The sequence below is a fragment of the Aedes aegypti genome, chromosome 3 (genome assembly GCF_002204515.2).
Source record: "Aedes aegypti strain LVP_AGWG chromosome 3, AaegL5.0 Primary Assembly, whole genome shotgun sequence".
Lineage (NCBI taxonomy): Eukaryota > Metazoa > Arthropoda > Insecta > Diptera > Culicidae > Aedes > Aedes aegypti.
Genome location: NC_035109.1, coordinates 238,817,801 through 238,831,698, shown reverse-complemented (window position 1 = coordinate 238,831,698; position 13,898 = coordinate 238,817,801). Strand labels below are relative to the sequence as shown.

Below are 13,898 nucleotides of genomic sequence, written 5' to 3'. Positions count from 1 at the left end.
TCGGAGTGGACCGTAATTGTGGAGTTTGTGCCAGTTGTGTTCCGTAGTTGCTGTTGGTGTGCGAATTCGTCGGGTTTGTCATCTTTGCTTGGCTGCTGGGCAATAATTATTCGTCGCTTTTACGAATCTGGCCAGGCGTCAGGGTTCCGGTCGTGTTGCTGCTGACGGATTTCTTTTCTAATACCGAATCAGAGCTTGTGGTGCTGCTGTGCAGCTTCTTCATTCCTGCTGCGAGTCCGGGCAGAATCGGGTTGTGCCATTTCTGTTCGGCAGTTTGCTGTTGTGCGGGTTCTTCGGGTTTGCCATCGTGGGGCTGCTGAGCGGTAGCTATTCGTCCGTGCTACGAGTCCGGCCAGACGTCGGGGTTCCGGTCGTGTTGCTGCTGCCGGGCTGCTGTGCGGCCTCGTTTCTGGTGTTAGTCCAGGAAAAACCCCAGCTGTAAGTACGGTTGACCGAATGATTTTGGCATTTATTAAATCTGAATTCTATTTCTCCGCAGGCTCCCCATTTAACATCGGAGTGGACCATAACTGGTTGTTGGGACATTTGTGTTCGGCAGTTTGCTGTAGTGCAGATTCGTCGGGTTTCCATCATTGTGGGGCTGCCGGGCGGTAGCTATTCATCCCTGCTACGTCTCCGACCAGGCGTCCGGATTTCGGTCTTGTTGTTGGAGCTGGACGTGTTGCGACGATACGGGAACTGAAGAAGCTCATTGTAAGTATGGTTCACCGATTTGTTTTTTTCAAATTTTGGCGCACATCGCACATTATAAGTGCGGAATTAAGACGGATCGATTTGGTGTCTTCACCAAACTTATTCAGCATGAAATAACGAATAAGTGCGGCGAAGACACCAAACCGGTCCAACGTAATCCCACATTTGTATTCATGATTCCGTTCTTTAATGAAGTCCAGTTTCTAATTTAATTTCTACCCAGATTCATCCTGAAACATAGGACTGGTCCGAGTATAGCTAGTACAGCTTCATCTGCCCCCACCTCACCATTGATCCCCTAATTGTCACCGTGAAATAGTACCAACCCTTTAAACAACCGGTAAGCGTTTTATTTAAATTTTTAATTTATTATTTACTAATTTTAATACCTTTCATATTGTATCACTCGCACAACTTTAAACTGATAATCAAATTTATGATTCCGGATTAAGAGTATCACCGAGCGATATGGAACGTCTTTCGAAGAAGCTGGATAGTGGTACCTACGCAAAGCTTACAGGTAATTGTTAATTCCATAATTTCCCTTTTTAATAAATTTAATTACGGTCATCCGATCTTTTTTCCGAAACTCCTGACAGTTCGGTTGATTTTTTAAAATAACTTTCAATGTGAATTCTACATTTAAGGTGAAGATGCAGTTAAACCTCGAATTTTCAAGAGCATAAATCTGAAGAACCAAACGACATTCTGCGATAAACATTTGATCAATTTGTGGTGCTCAATTGATCAAATTTTCAGCGCAGAGTGTTGTTTGGTTCTTCAGATTTGTGCTCATGAATATTTGAGCTATGAATCCAATTAATCTTAACCTTAAGCTAATTCCGAAAAACCGAGGGGCGTAAAAGCTCTATTTTTAATGAATGGTGCATGATGGATTTTTATGTATTTTAACATGCTATTCCTAATATGAAAATAAATTAAATGTTTTGCTACAAAAGTAATATTGTAATGGTTCATACAAAAATGAATCATGTGATTAAATCAATCGGAAACATAATATAGAATTGAAATTATATTCGCTAAACTTCAAACCGATTTCATTCGCTAGTCAAACCCATCTGTAAGAAGTAGGCATTGAGAAGATGGGGTGTGAAGTTTCCAAATTCGTTTTGCATACGAATATTCAAAAAAATCCAGAGGAATGGAACTTGTTCAAATCTTAATGAAACTTTTACAATTTGCTTTTCACTGCGATATCTTTCTGAGAAACATATAAAGATGATATCATTCAACAAACACTTATTACTTTTCTTACACTTACACTGTTACTTATTATTATGGGACAATTTGACGTGGTGTTGTTTACCTTCTTTTTCCAAATATTATCTCATAAGGTCAGCTGAAAGAGCATTGGAAGATATGTTGAAAACTGAACTCAACTCAATTTTGATTAAAATGTAGATGGGACTGACTTGCACAAACTGAAAAAAAAAGAATTTTTGTAATTCGAAAAAAAAATGTTAAACTTTAAAGAACGATAAGCTGTTCTAAATAAAAAATGTTAGCATTTGATAGATCTTATATTTTTATAACATCATAGAGTAGTAATTTAATGATGCACAGAAAACCTATTAGAATTCCATTAATAAATAAACAGATATAGCATGAACAAGATGTCCTCTTTATAAAATGAACAATCCTTACTCAAGAATATCTTTCAGGAATTCCTCCATATATTTGTTCTGACATTTTAGTATATCCTTTGCAAAAAACTTGTGAAAAATTCAGAGAAGTTCCGTTCGAATCCTGCAGTTGAATTTTTGGAGTTTTAAGAGATATTTATAGATTAATGATTTTAAACCCGGAAAAAAGACAGACTTGAAGGCCTGAAGAAATCTTCGAAAATTTTCCAGTTTGATTATTCCATTACAGTGCACGTTCGATTTTGGCACGGTTTGTTTTTACCATCGTTCAATTTAGGCAACAAAACCGTTCGATTTTGACAACAACTTTTTTATTGATTATTTGAATTTTGCATTTGCTAAATACTAATCAATTATCTTCGTCAGTGACCTACTGATCTTAATTTTCCTCTGGCCCTGGCTCCTTTGAGGATTGTTCAATAGTTTACGGTAATAAGAGTTTTAATGAAAAAAAAACATTCAATTTTGGCAACATAAAATTTTTGGACATCGAATTCTTGAAAAGTCCTGAAACAATTTCTGTAGAATTTCTTCGATATTTTTAGCAGTTTTTGGTGAAATTGTTATGAATGACCATATACAATCCAGTTTGATGTAAGTTTTGTAAATAATCCAGATAAAAAAATAGTAAAATTTTTGAAAGAGTCCTTTTTGAGAGACAGTGGCGCAAACACGGAAGGTTGGCAAACACCCCTGCCCCCATCAGAGCCGGAAAATAAAAAAAATTAATTGTTTCATAAATTATTCATGTTTACCATTGTTTTCAAAACACCCCTTTCGTTTTACCTTTATTTTTGTACTTCAAACAAAACTTTGAATGGTTCGACACTGTAAGTGTCGGCATAAGAGTGGTCTATGATGTTCCAGCCAATCGAACTGTCGACATTATTTTCCTCTACATAGAAGTTGTTCATATCAAATGAAAATATTATGTTTACATATAAGCATGTTCATATCTCACAAATAATTATTTATCATTGTTTAATCGCTTACCAAAGTAAATCCTGTGACCCAACGATCCTCCCCATTAAAAAACATCCCTCCCAGTAACCTTTCTGGCGATGCAGTAGCAAACACGGTCTCCAAATAGCAAAGGTTATACACTAACATTCCTTCCCCCAAATGCACCTAACTGCAAGGACGTGGCCGGCGTCATTATTGACCCTGTATAAATAGAGTCAATGAATTATGCACACTTAAGAAGATTTTGGCCAATCCCAGTCGAACTTCTAGATGATTCTTTTTGCATTTTCACTGACTTCGATCAATCACGGAATAGCAACCTGTGTAGTCAGTCCAACTAATTAATACTGATTTTTAGTGGTTTTCATTTTTATATAATTGCGAACTGTTAATAAAAGCTTCGAATGATTTCTGGTATGATCTTGGGCAGAAGTTTAATTACTTAATTAACACCACAAATCTAGACCAGACAATCGTTTGTGCTGAAAATTTAACTCACTGGTCACCCGCTAATGGAACCAATCGATCACATTTTCAGCACGAACGGTTGTCAGGTTCTCTAGATTTGTGCTCTTGAAAATTTGAGATGTGGCATCGATGCATCTTAAATACGTGTAATAAATTTAATACAGTCAACCCTCCATGAGTCAATATTGAAGGGACCATCGACTCATGGAAATATCGAGTCATGGAACAGCAATGCTAAGGAAAGCCGTTTGAGGGGACCATCATAGCAACCATGAAATTTTATTTTTAGTATGATTCCATGAGTCGATATCGAGTAATGGAACATCGACTCATGGAGGTTTAACTGTAATAGGTTACTCTTATGAACAAAATCAGAAATAGCCAGAAGAATCCGTTGATGTTTCCAGTGAACAATATTGTACATTCATGGATGTGAAAAGACAATTTTTTAACGTGTTCAAAATATTATTTTTTGTTTAAACTTATTGGAGTTAAAAACACAATTATACTATAATCACATACAACCTGAGATATTAACAAATTGTTAAACTCTTTGAAGGTTTCCAATGCCATGTTGAGCAGTGCGGTTTGCTCATAAAAGGATACATTGATGACCTGAAACACCACTTGGTAACTGTTCATGGGATGGTCACAACTATACAAGCTGAATTTCCATTTAAATGCTCAATATGTGGATCAATGTACGCCTACTTTTCGAGTTTCAGGGTTCACGCTCTGAAAGAGCATCCCTTGTCAAACTTTGAAACTGAGCCAAATGAGCCTGTTTCCGAAGAACCCATTCAAATAGGCAGTGAGCCATTGGAACTGGATATCAAAAACCCTCATTTCTACAGCAATCCTGTTACATTACAGCAGACAATGTCGAACATGGCAGAGCTAATAACTGGCCTTAGATGTGATGTTTCATTGCCGGAAAAGAAAATGGAGAAGTTCATGGAAGGATATCTATCGGTGTCGAATTGGATCCAACAGTACACGTTATCTAAAGTAAAATCATTTTTGGAATCGAAAAACTTACTAGCAGATTCTGACAGTATTCAACTCATAAATGAATTAGAGGTTCCAGACTTAACAAGTAACGTGAAGACGCCTGAACTCAATTTTGCATATTTGTGCAGAAAAGCTGGGCGCGCAATCCCAGAACCTACTGAAGTCCTATTGGGGAAGTATAAGCAAATTCGTCGCGTATTAACCACTCGGTCTAGAGGAAGAAAATTTCAACAAAAATTTCGAAAATCTGAATACATCAACAAAGTTTCAACAAGAAAAGATGTATTGCATTACATATCAATTGTGGATACATTGGAATTGATTATGTCCAACCCCAAGGCAAGAACAATGGTTGACAATGAAGAGAGTGAATCAGCTGAATCTATCGAGTCATTCAGAGACGGAGAGCTCTTTCAACGACATCCTTTTCTACAGCTTCACGCAAATTGCTTGAGAATTTCGTTACACATTGATGAGGGCGAATATGGAAAACCGCTAGGATCACGGAAAGGCAAGAACAAAATGACAAACATCTGCTTCAAAATTGAAAATTTGGACCCAAAGATTAATTCATCCTTAGATCGCATTTATTTGGCTCTAATGGTGAAGTCCAGTGTACTTAAAAGATACGGGTAAGATTTAATTCTTAATTCTCCTATCATGGCAAAAAATGGTCAATTTTTCCTAAAAAAATATCGAGTTGTCTTTCACAAATTCCTTTTTTTTCTCTCTTATGCTTTGATTAATTAATTGCTTTTTAAAGCACAATACATACTTATTTTTTCATTATTGACCATTTTGTGTTAAGATGAACCTAAACTTAAAATTATGGCCACTTAACGATGATTTTGTGCTAATTGAATTTTTATGTTGTGTATTTTTGTTGTCATTCGTTATTCCGCATGATCAGGTACGAGAAAATTCTGCAGCCTTTAATCGACGATCTTCTACGCCTAGAATCGCTTGAGGGTGTACAAATCAAAACGGATTCTGGAGTTTGGATAATGCGAGCAGTCTTGGTTCATGTTCTAGGTGATACATTAGCGCTTCACGATATATATGGCATGCTGGGGCCATCTGCTAATATGTTCTGCAGGATTTGTGAAATCAGTAGAAAAGATTTAATATCCGGAGAATTAGGCAATACTTTTCCCACTAGAACGGCTGATTCTGTACAGAACGCATTAGTTGCGGATCGAATGAGCCAAAACCCATCATCATTGTATGGAATAAGAACATTTTGCTCACTTCACCAGCTCAAATTTTACAGATGGCCAACGAATCAAACGCTAGATCCAATGCATGACCTTCTGGAGGGGGTGGTGCCTATGGTGTTGAAAAAGATCCTACAAATTGCTGTCTATCGCAGTAAAACACTTACAGAGCAAGATATAAATATGATGATAGAATCTTTTGACTATGGAGATGCGGAAGTAAGGGATAAGCCGTCCGCGAGTTTTACTAGAATTAGTTTAAAAAGTAAAAGTCACGGAATCAGTCAATCAGCTGCACAGTGTTGGTTGTTGCTACGTAGTTTTCCGTTTTTGTTCCATAAGATATTATTATCTAACAACATGCACCAAGAGATAATTTCCACTTTGCTTAAAATCACTTATATTAGTTTTTCATACAAACTCAAACTAGAGATGATCAACGAATTATCAGAATCAATATTGAAATTCCACCAGCTGTTTAAACGTTGCTTTCCCAGTACAAACGCCATCAACAAAATCCATCACATTGCCCATTATCCTCAAGTTATCAGGGAAAACGGCCCGATTGCTCATTTTAGTTGTATGATGTACGAGTCAAAATTTAAGGAGTCAAAAAGTCAAAGCAAGACCTGTGGAAATTTTAAAAACTTATCGTATAGTCTTACCAGACGACTGAACTTGAAACAAGTTAATTCGATTTTGAACCATAAATATATAACTGATCTACCGAACATCATATCATCATCGATTATTCAGAAAAAGCTTTTAGATACGGCTCCATTGTTGTTCGATCTTCATACAAATATCAAAACAATTCGTCGTCTTGAAATTAATGGTGTCATGTTTTGTCCAGGTCACGTAGTAAAATTTGAAAAGTGTTCTGCAGAGTGTTACGGAATCCTACTAGCCACAATTGAACAAGACTTCGAGATTTTATTTTTAATTCAGGAATTGAATATCATTCAATTTGATTCACAACTGTTTGCCTGTTATCTACAAATATTGTTAGAATTATGTACGAAAAATTATTGAACAGAAAAAGTTACAGTTTATGGCAACTCGATATTGATCCTGATTCATACTATATAAGCTTGAAATACAATGACAGCTAATGGAAAATTAAAAAGTAATTGATATCACAGAACTGTCAATATTCGTTATAAATCAAAATAGAACTGTTTTGTTTCATTCATGTGGAAGCTGTTTTATTGTCGTGAGAAAGACCTCTTCAGTTAAAACCAATCCACAGACATGCAACGATGTAAGATTTAAAAATAAATATTGAAAGCATCGTCGCAAAATCATTATCGCACAAGGCTGAAAGTACTGCATTTCGTCATGCAGCAGCGGTACTGAAATTATGTAATCATTAAACAAACTGATGAAACGGTTAGCGATAAGAAGTAAGTTGAGTGCTACGTCTTTTTGTCTGTGACCAATACTATGTATCAACATATCTAAAGAAATTTCAGACCATTTTATAGTACCGTAATCCGGGGGCGAATTGATCAATATTTTACAACTTTTTGATGTGTCATCCTTCAGAATTCAAATATTATCAAATCAATTTCAACAATAGTTAAGTTTAAGTTAATATGTAGGCATAGAACCATTCAATATCATCTTTAGACATCTATAAACTAGAAAACATGGAATAACTGTGGTGGCAACGAAACCTTCAGTATCCTTGGGAGGAAACGTGTTTCGCTACCGATCTGATCATATTCGCCCCAGTGATCAATTTGCCCCCGGGTTACGGTATTCGTGTTTAGCCTTAAATATTGTTTAATTAATAAACATCGAGAATCAAATAAGTAGATTTGAGTACCTTGTACCTTTTAATTCTGCCATTATTGCTTATTTTTGACAAATACGCGTATTTCGACTACTACTTGTAGTCTTCTTCAGTGTCAGTTACTCGAATGAATACGAGTAACTAACACTAAAGAGGGCTACAAGAGGTAGTCAAAATACGCGTCAACTATCAAAGATGAGCAATTAGGGCGGAATTAAAAGGTACAAGGCACTCAAATCTATTTTTTAGATCCTATATTGAGATTCTGCTCAGAGGGTTCGAATACATTTAAAAGAGAAATAAACATCGATAATTTATATAATTTTAGGTCACCTCGTTAATAACATATCGCTATGGGATTTGAGTACAGACGATCTCGCCATGATGGATATAACCGAAGTGGGCCCCCGTAGGATCATACTTAACTTCATTGAACGAAACCGAGAGTCAGCTTTAAACCAGGATGAGAATATTGTTGATAACGGACAACAAAACGAGTCCCTTCATGAGCCACGAAAAGAATCAGTTCGATCCGTCCTGGAAAAATATGGAAAATTTCAAAAGACTCTGACCAAACAACTTGACTGCGGAATAGTTCCAGATCCCAAGAAGCTGCTTCAGATGAATCGCATTCTTACTGAACATTTTTTCGGCGACATGATGTTCCATGGAAAAAGGTATGATTTTGCATAAGGTACCGTGGGGCAAGTGGGTAATGGATTTCGCATAGTTGGGATTCTTCAAATCCTATAGACTTTCAATTAAATCAAATGAGGTCGTGTAAATTTTTTAGTTTAACTCTCACCAAATATAAGCAGTATGCTGAAATTTATTTTTATGTAAAATCGCTTTAACACTGATTTTTAATATTGCAACCCCCCAATTGCAACGCAACTCGTAGAATAAACCCGTACATCGGCTTGTGTCAATTTGTAGGTAAAAGTATGAAATGTATGAAGACTACATCTGTGAATGAAATTGATAACAAAATATAGCATTACAGTTGAATACATGAAGAAGTTTAAAGACTACTTTAATAATACGCTAAATGAAATGTTTGGTATAATATATTTTTCTATAATTTTAGATATCCCACGTGGCAAGAAAAGCAACAATTGGCTGTACAAATCTTGGAAGAATTTCCCCATTTGGAGCAGACTCGTGTTTCGGAAAATGCACCTGTTGAGGTACAGTATTGTTGAGCACAACAATATGTGAAAATTATTGATTATTTGTTTTTTGTTTTTCATTATAGTCGTACTTTTTTTGGGTTCATGGTGGATTGAACACAGGATGCCACACAGGTTTGATCGAAACAAGAGTAGCAAACATGCGCAAAGACGTTTCACCCGAGGATCGTAAGTTTCGTCGAGCAAAGATAAAGAGCATTGTTGTCACCGAGGATCAAGTTAGTACCGCTGCGCATATTTCTGCGCTAAATCCAACTCCCGGAAATGCCAAGATTATTGCTGATGGTATGGCACAAGCTCACGACTTACATGAATCGCTCTTACAAAAAAAGGACGAAAATCGACTCCACAGCATCATCGACACGTTTCCGCACTTCCTCTCCTTTGAGGGTGAGATGGTAAGTAAAATCATACCGCCGTGCGGGATGACATTGGGCCTAGGAGGTGACCGATCGCGCTTTCGATATATCTCATGGCTGATTTGAACGTTAAAAATTATTCTATGGTCATCTAATGGCTATTTATGTATAACGTATTCTTGAAGCTTGCCACATTGTTTTCATCATTCTGGTTTTAATTTGCTGTATAAACAGTGGCCCAAAGACACCCTTATGGTATATTGTCACCACGCACAACGATAATTATTCAATTGCGTCATTCACAGATCATTCAGGCTTTTGATCGGCTTCACGAGCATCCGAATAATGGACCGTCTTTGAGCGCGCTTCTTCGTTTAGGGCTATTATGTGACAAAACTAGCTGGTCGCAAGTCGAAGATGGTAAAAAATACTAAAAAATAAAATTAAATACTTTGATTAATAAATATCTTATCTTTTCAAAACACAGATGTGCTCAGAGGTACGCTGAGGCTGATGAAAGCGCTCTCCAACAAAGGAGTGAAAAGAACATCCAGCCTGCAAAATGCCAGCCTTGGGGAACTGGCTGCTGAACCCCTAATAAGATGGATCCCGTTTACCGCACGAGAACCCGGATTCGATGAGCTGTTGGCTGTGAAGGAGATTCAACCCGCTGGGGATCCCCACATCATCTGTGCAGCCGAACACTTCAAGAAGGGGAACTACTACATAGCACTCGACAAAACTATCATACCATGTGGTAACTCGGCTGTTAGAGCCATAGAGATTTTGTTCAAGTCGTTCGATATTTTTGGTGTTAAAGCACCGGTGCTATTAAGGAAACTGGATGCGATGATCGCCTCCAATGTTTGGCGGTCAAAAACGAGCAGTAAATTCAAATCTGTAATAGATTTGAGCCTGCGATTCCAAGAATTTTTAAAAAATCCTGAGGATTGAAAAGTCCTTAAAATTTTCGTTATTGCAACTTTAAGGCGCAAAAGAAAATGGCACAAACGTCATAACTGAAAAAGCAGTTTTCTCCTTTTAAAACAACAAATTAATGAAAATAAAAACACACAGCCTTTTTATTTGGCAAATAAAATAGCTGTGTGTTTTTATTTTTTTCGATTTGTCTATTCAAAAAGAGAAAACTGCTTTTTCAGTTTTGACTTTTGTACCATTTCTGCTTGGGCCTTAACGAGTTGTTTTTCATTTGTTATTTTATGTTTATAAAAAAGTACCATAAGACAAATCTTTATATGCTACAAGAGAATTAAAAAGTTCTTCAAACTTTCGCTTATTATATTATAATAGAAAAAATACAATGAAACAAATGTACATTTTCTGATGTAAACTACGTTAATAAAAGAAAAACATGACAAACAATATAATTTGAAAATAAATGTTTATCCACTAACAACGTAAAAGATTAAAAAAGGATATGATTTTATTTATTGGGGGTTTACGAGCTTTCTTAAATCTTTTACGTCATGATGGATAAACTTTTCTTATATTTATGAGACTCCCTTTTCATATATACTGCTTCACGTTTAAAAAGTTAATCAACGTGTAAAGATTGAATTTTATTCAACTTGTCTGCGTTGCAATTCAATTCTCAATAATGCATCATCACGGTGAAATGCGCACTATTGGGAATCGAGTTGCGACGCAGAAAATTGATTGCAGAATAAACGGATCAACGAGAAGCAGTATATAACACTGCTTATTATACGTTAACAATCTTTTTATTGACCTATTCAAAACCTATTCTTTCAATATTTATAGCCAAAACCGAGATATTTCCAAATATTTGTACTAAAAGAGCATTCTTCTTTATTGGTAAATTTTACCCAAAGATAGGTATATTTTACTCAAGTTTGACTTAAATTTAAGCATTCGAATTTACCTAACGGATGGTATCGGGCATATACCCAAAATTAGGTATTTCCACTTAAACTCAAATTTGGCTTATTGGGCCAAACTCTCATTGTGGGTTGAAACAACCCAAATTTGAGTAGAATGGTTTTTCCGTGTAGGAACAACCCCAGTGTTAAAACTATAAGCCCTGTGGTGTTTTTGCATGAGCATGGGTATGAGCATGATTGACCGCCCGCAGTTGCTACTCCGTTATTGCAAGAACAGCTGTACTTACACAGGGAACCAACAGACGCTAATCGGGATCAGTAGCATCCTCAATGTGTAAGTACTGGTGCTCTCATTATAATAAACAATAACGGCGCCGGCTGCGTCCGAATGCAGGTCAATTTGGGGATGGGAGGGAAATGTTGACGTGTTACTTGCTTTATGGAAGCCGAGGAGTCCTCTGCACTTCCACAAGTAAACACTGGGAGTTTGGATATGGGAGAGGGATTCGTTTTGGTAAACGATAAATATATAATTTAATTTTTTCTGCTGAGAGTTCGACTGTATTTTCAATGATTGATGAAATATCGGCAACGCAGTCTTTTCTGTTAAAAACGAGTTTTATTATTTAACCCGACGTTTCGACGTCTTGACAGTTAAAGTTAGCCATAACCCTAGACACAAAACGAACGTATCATTTTTCCCCTGAAGAAGACGCCATACCAGCGTCGAAACGTCGGGTTAAATAATAAAACTCGTTTTTAACAGAAAAGACTGCGTTGCCGATATTTCATCAATTATATAATTTAAATGAATGCGCCTAATCGGATTCGCGAAATTACTCAATAAACGCATTGAACGCCGATCAAGTGTTCGTCACTCGCCCCATAGGAGCAAGTGACAAGATCAAAGGATCAAACACTACTAACGCGTTCTGCGACCCGTGACACTATTCCTTCTTGCCAAGCGAGCGGCGCGCAACACGATTGATCCTGCCCTCATCACTCGCCCCCGTAGGAGCAAGCGTCAAGGTCGAAGGATCAAACAGAACTGGCGGACCGATTCACTTTTGACGTTGGATAACGTCTTACGGCAACATACTGGGGTACAATTTAGAAAAACGAAAAATCGCTCGCGTCACGAAAAGTGGTTAGATTTTGACTGTTAATAACTTACTAACGCCCCCATAGATTTTCAAGATTCTTGCACCAATCAATTGGAAATCTTTCTACGAATCGACTCCAATAATGAAAACTATTAATTTTCATTACTAAACTATTGATAAATGGGTAAATATCAAGGCATGTCTTATTTTTCAAAGAAAAGCACATTTTTCTTGCTGTTATAAGGTTTTGACGTTTTGAAGTTTACATGTACCGTAATTTCGGGTGAAATTGATCATTTTTCATTGTTTTTCTTGTCTGTTTTCAATAATGTTAAAAATGCCAAACAACTGAATGCAGGAAAACAAGCACGACGGTCAGCCTCTTTGGCTCATGTGCCAAAATTTTCTAACAGATGTGTTTTTAGTGCTAAAAATCATCCCTTAAATAAAAAATCGGGGAATCCCATTTCGGGGTGAAATTGATCACTTGTCAATGAGATTATTGTTATTTTTTTGCAACGACTCTCCATCATGAATATGAACTTTCTGAATCCGAATATGCTTGCTAAATTCTTAATAAAATATTCAAAGAAATAATAAATAGTTAATTTCAAGAAATTGCGATGAAAACGCCTAAATGTAGGCAATTTCCTAAGGAAATCCCTGATATCTAACAGAAATTTATTTTTTCAACCGTATGAACTAATTGGTACGAGTTTAGAAGATGATATCGGGCTCGGGGATATATTTTAAGCATCCTTACAAACTTTACTTACTTTGAATAATGCCGTTGTCGTGTAAATGCATGCTAGAGCGATCAGAGTATCAACTTGTCAAACAAAGAGCTAAAACTAATCAGCAACAGCTTAGTTGATGTTTTGAATTGGTAAGAAATTGTCGATCGAATCGAATACGCACACAGAGAAGACTGGAAAAATGCTACCGCCGCCCGACTCGAGCGACGGGAACTTAGGTAAATTTTTGTTTGCCATTTATCTCCGTTGAAAACTAATCAACCAAAATTATAATTGATAAATAAATAAACAATTAATAGTATAATGTCTCTGGTTGTAACTCTTTTACGTCGCATGCATTGTTGTGGGCCTGAAGAGGGCCCTTTTTGTTTGAAATTGTGCTGCAATTCAATTTAAGCGCGTTCTCCACGGATACGACGAGTCAGCTGGATGTCCTTCGGCATGACGATGACACGCTTGGCGTAGATCGTGCACAGGTTGGTATCCTTAAACAAACCAATCAGTTAGGCCACTCGCTTCCTGCAGGACCATGATGGCCGAGCGCTGGAATCGTAGATTGGCTTCTACATTTCCCCGAATACCACGACAAAGCAGAAGAAGTTCTCCATGGTGCGGAACTTCAGCGAGTATCAAAAAAAGATCATGCCAATCATCGTGACTGGCAACTTTAACATCGATTTGAGCAATGAAGAGAACATGGAGTTCGCAGACTTCATGGAGAAGTACCTCCAGCTCATACTGGCTTCGGAACCCACTAAAGCAACCAATCTTAGTGGATCATGCGTGGACCTAACGTTCAA

At 37.0% G+C, this 13,898-nt stretch overlaps 1 protein-coding gene and 1 long non-coding RNA gene across 3 annotated transcripts in view; both read left to right on the top strand.

The window, feature by feature from the left end:
* Positions 1 to 303: 303 nt before the first annotated feature.
* Positions 304 to 8,342, top strand: LOC5578319. Of its 2 annotated transcripts, XR_002502383.1 has the most exons (5): positions 304 to 438; positions 500 to 714; positions 938 to 1,054; positions 1,167 to 1,234; positions 8,158 to 8,342. It is a non-coding gene; the product is annotated as an uncharacterized LOC5578319 (long non-coding RNA). The 2 variants fall into 2 exon arrangements; XR_002502382.1 differs by having other exon boundaries at positions 304 to 714.
* A 21-nt stretch (positions 8,343 to 8,363) lies between these two features.
* LOC110678152 overlaps positions 8,364 to 13,898 on the top strand; it is a 34,804-nt gene continuing 29,269 nt past the window's right edge. The window contains exons 1-5 of the mRNA XM_021850773.1: positions 8,364 to 8,506; positions 8,917 to 9,016; positions 9,085 to 9,417; positions 9,684 to 9,798; positions 9,866 to 10,264. Coding sequence (XP_021706465.1) covers positions 8,451 to 8,506; positions 8,917 to 9,016; positions 9,085 to 9,417; positions 9,684 to 9,798; positions 9,866 to 10,264 — 1,003 coding nt within the window. The 5' untranslated portion in view covers positions 8,364 to 8,450. The remainder of the gene's footprint in view (positions 8,507 to 8,916; positions 9,017 to 9,084; positions 9,418 to 9,683; positions 9,799 to 9,865; positions 10,265 to 13,898) is intronic.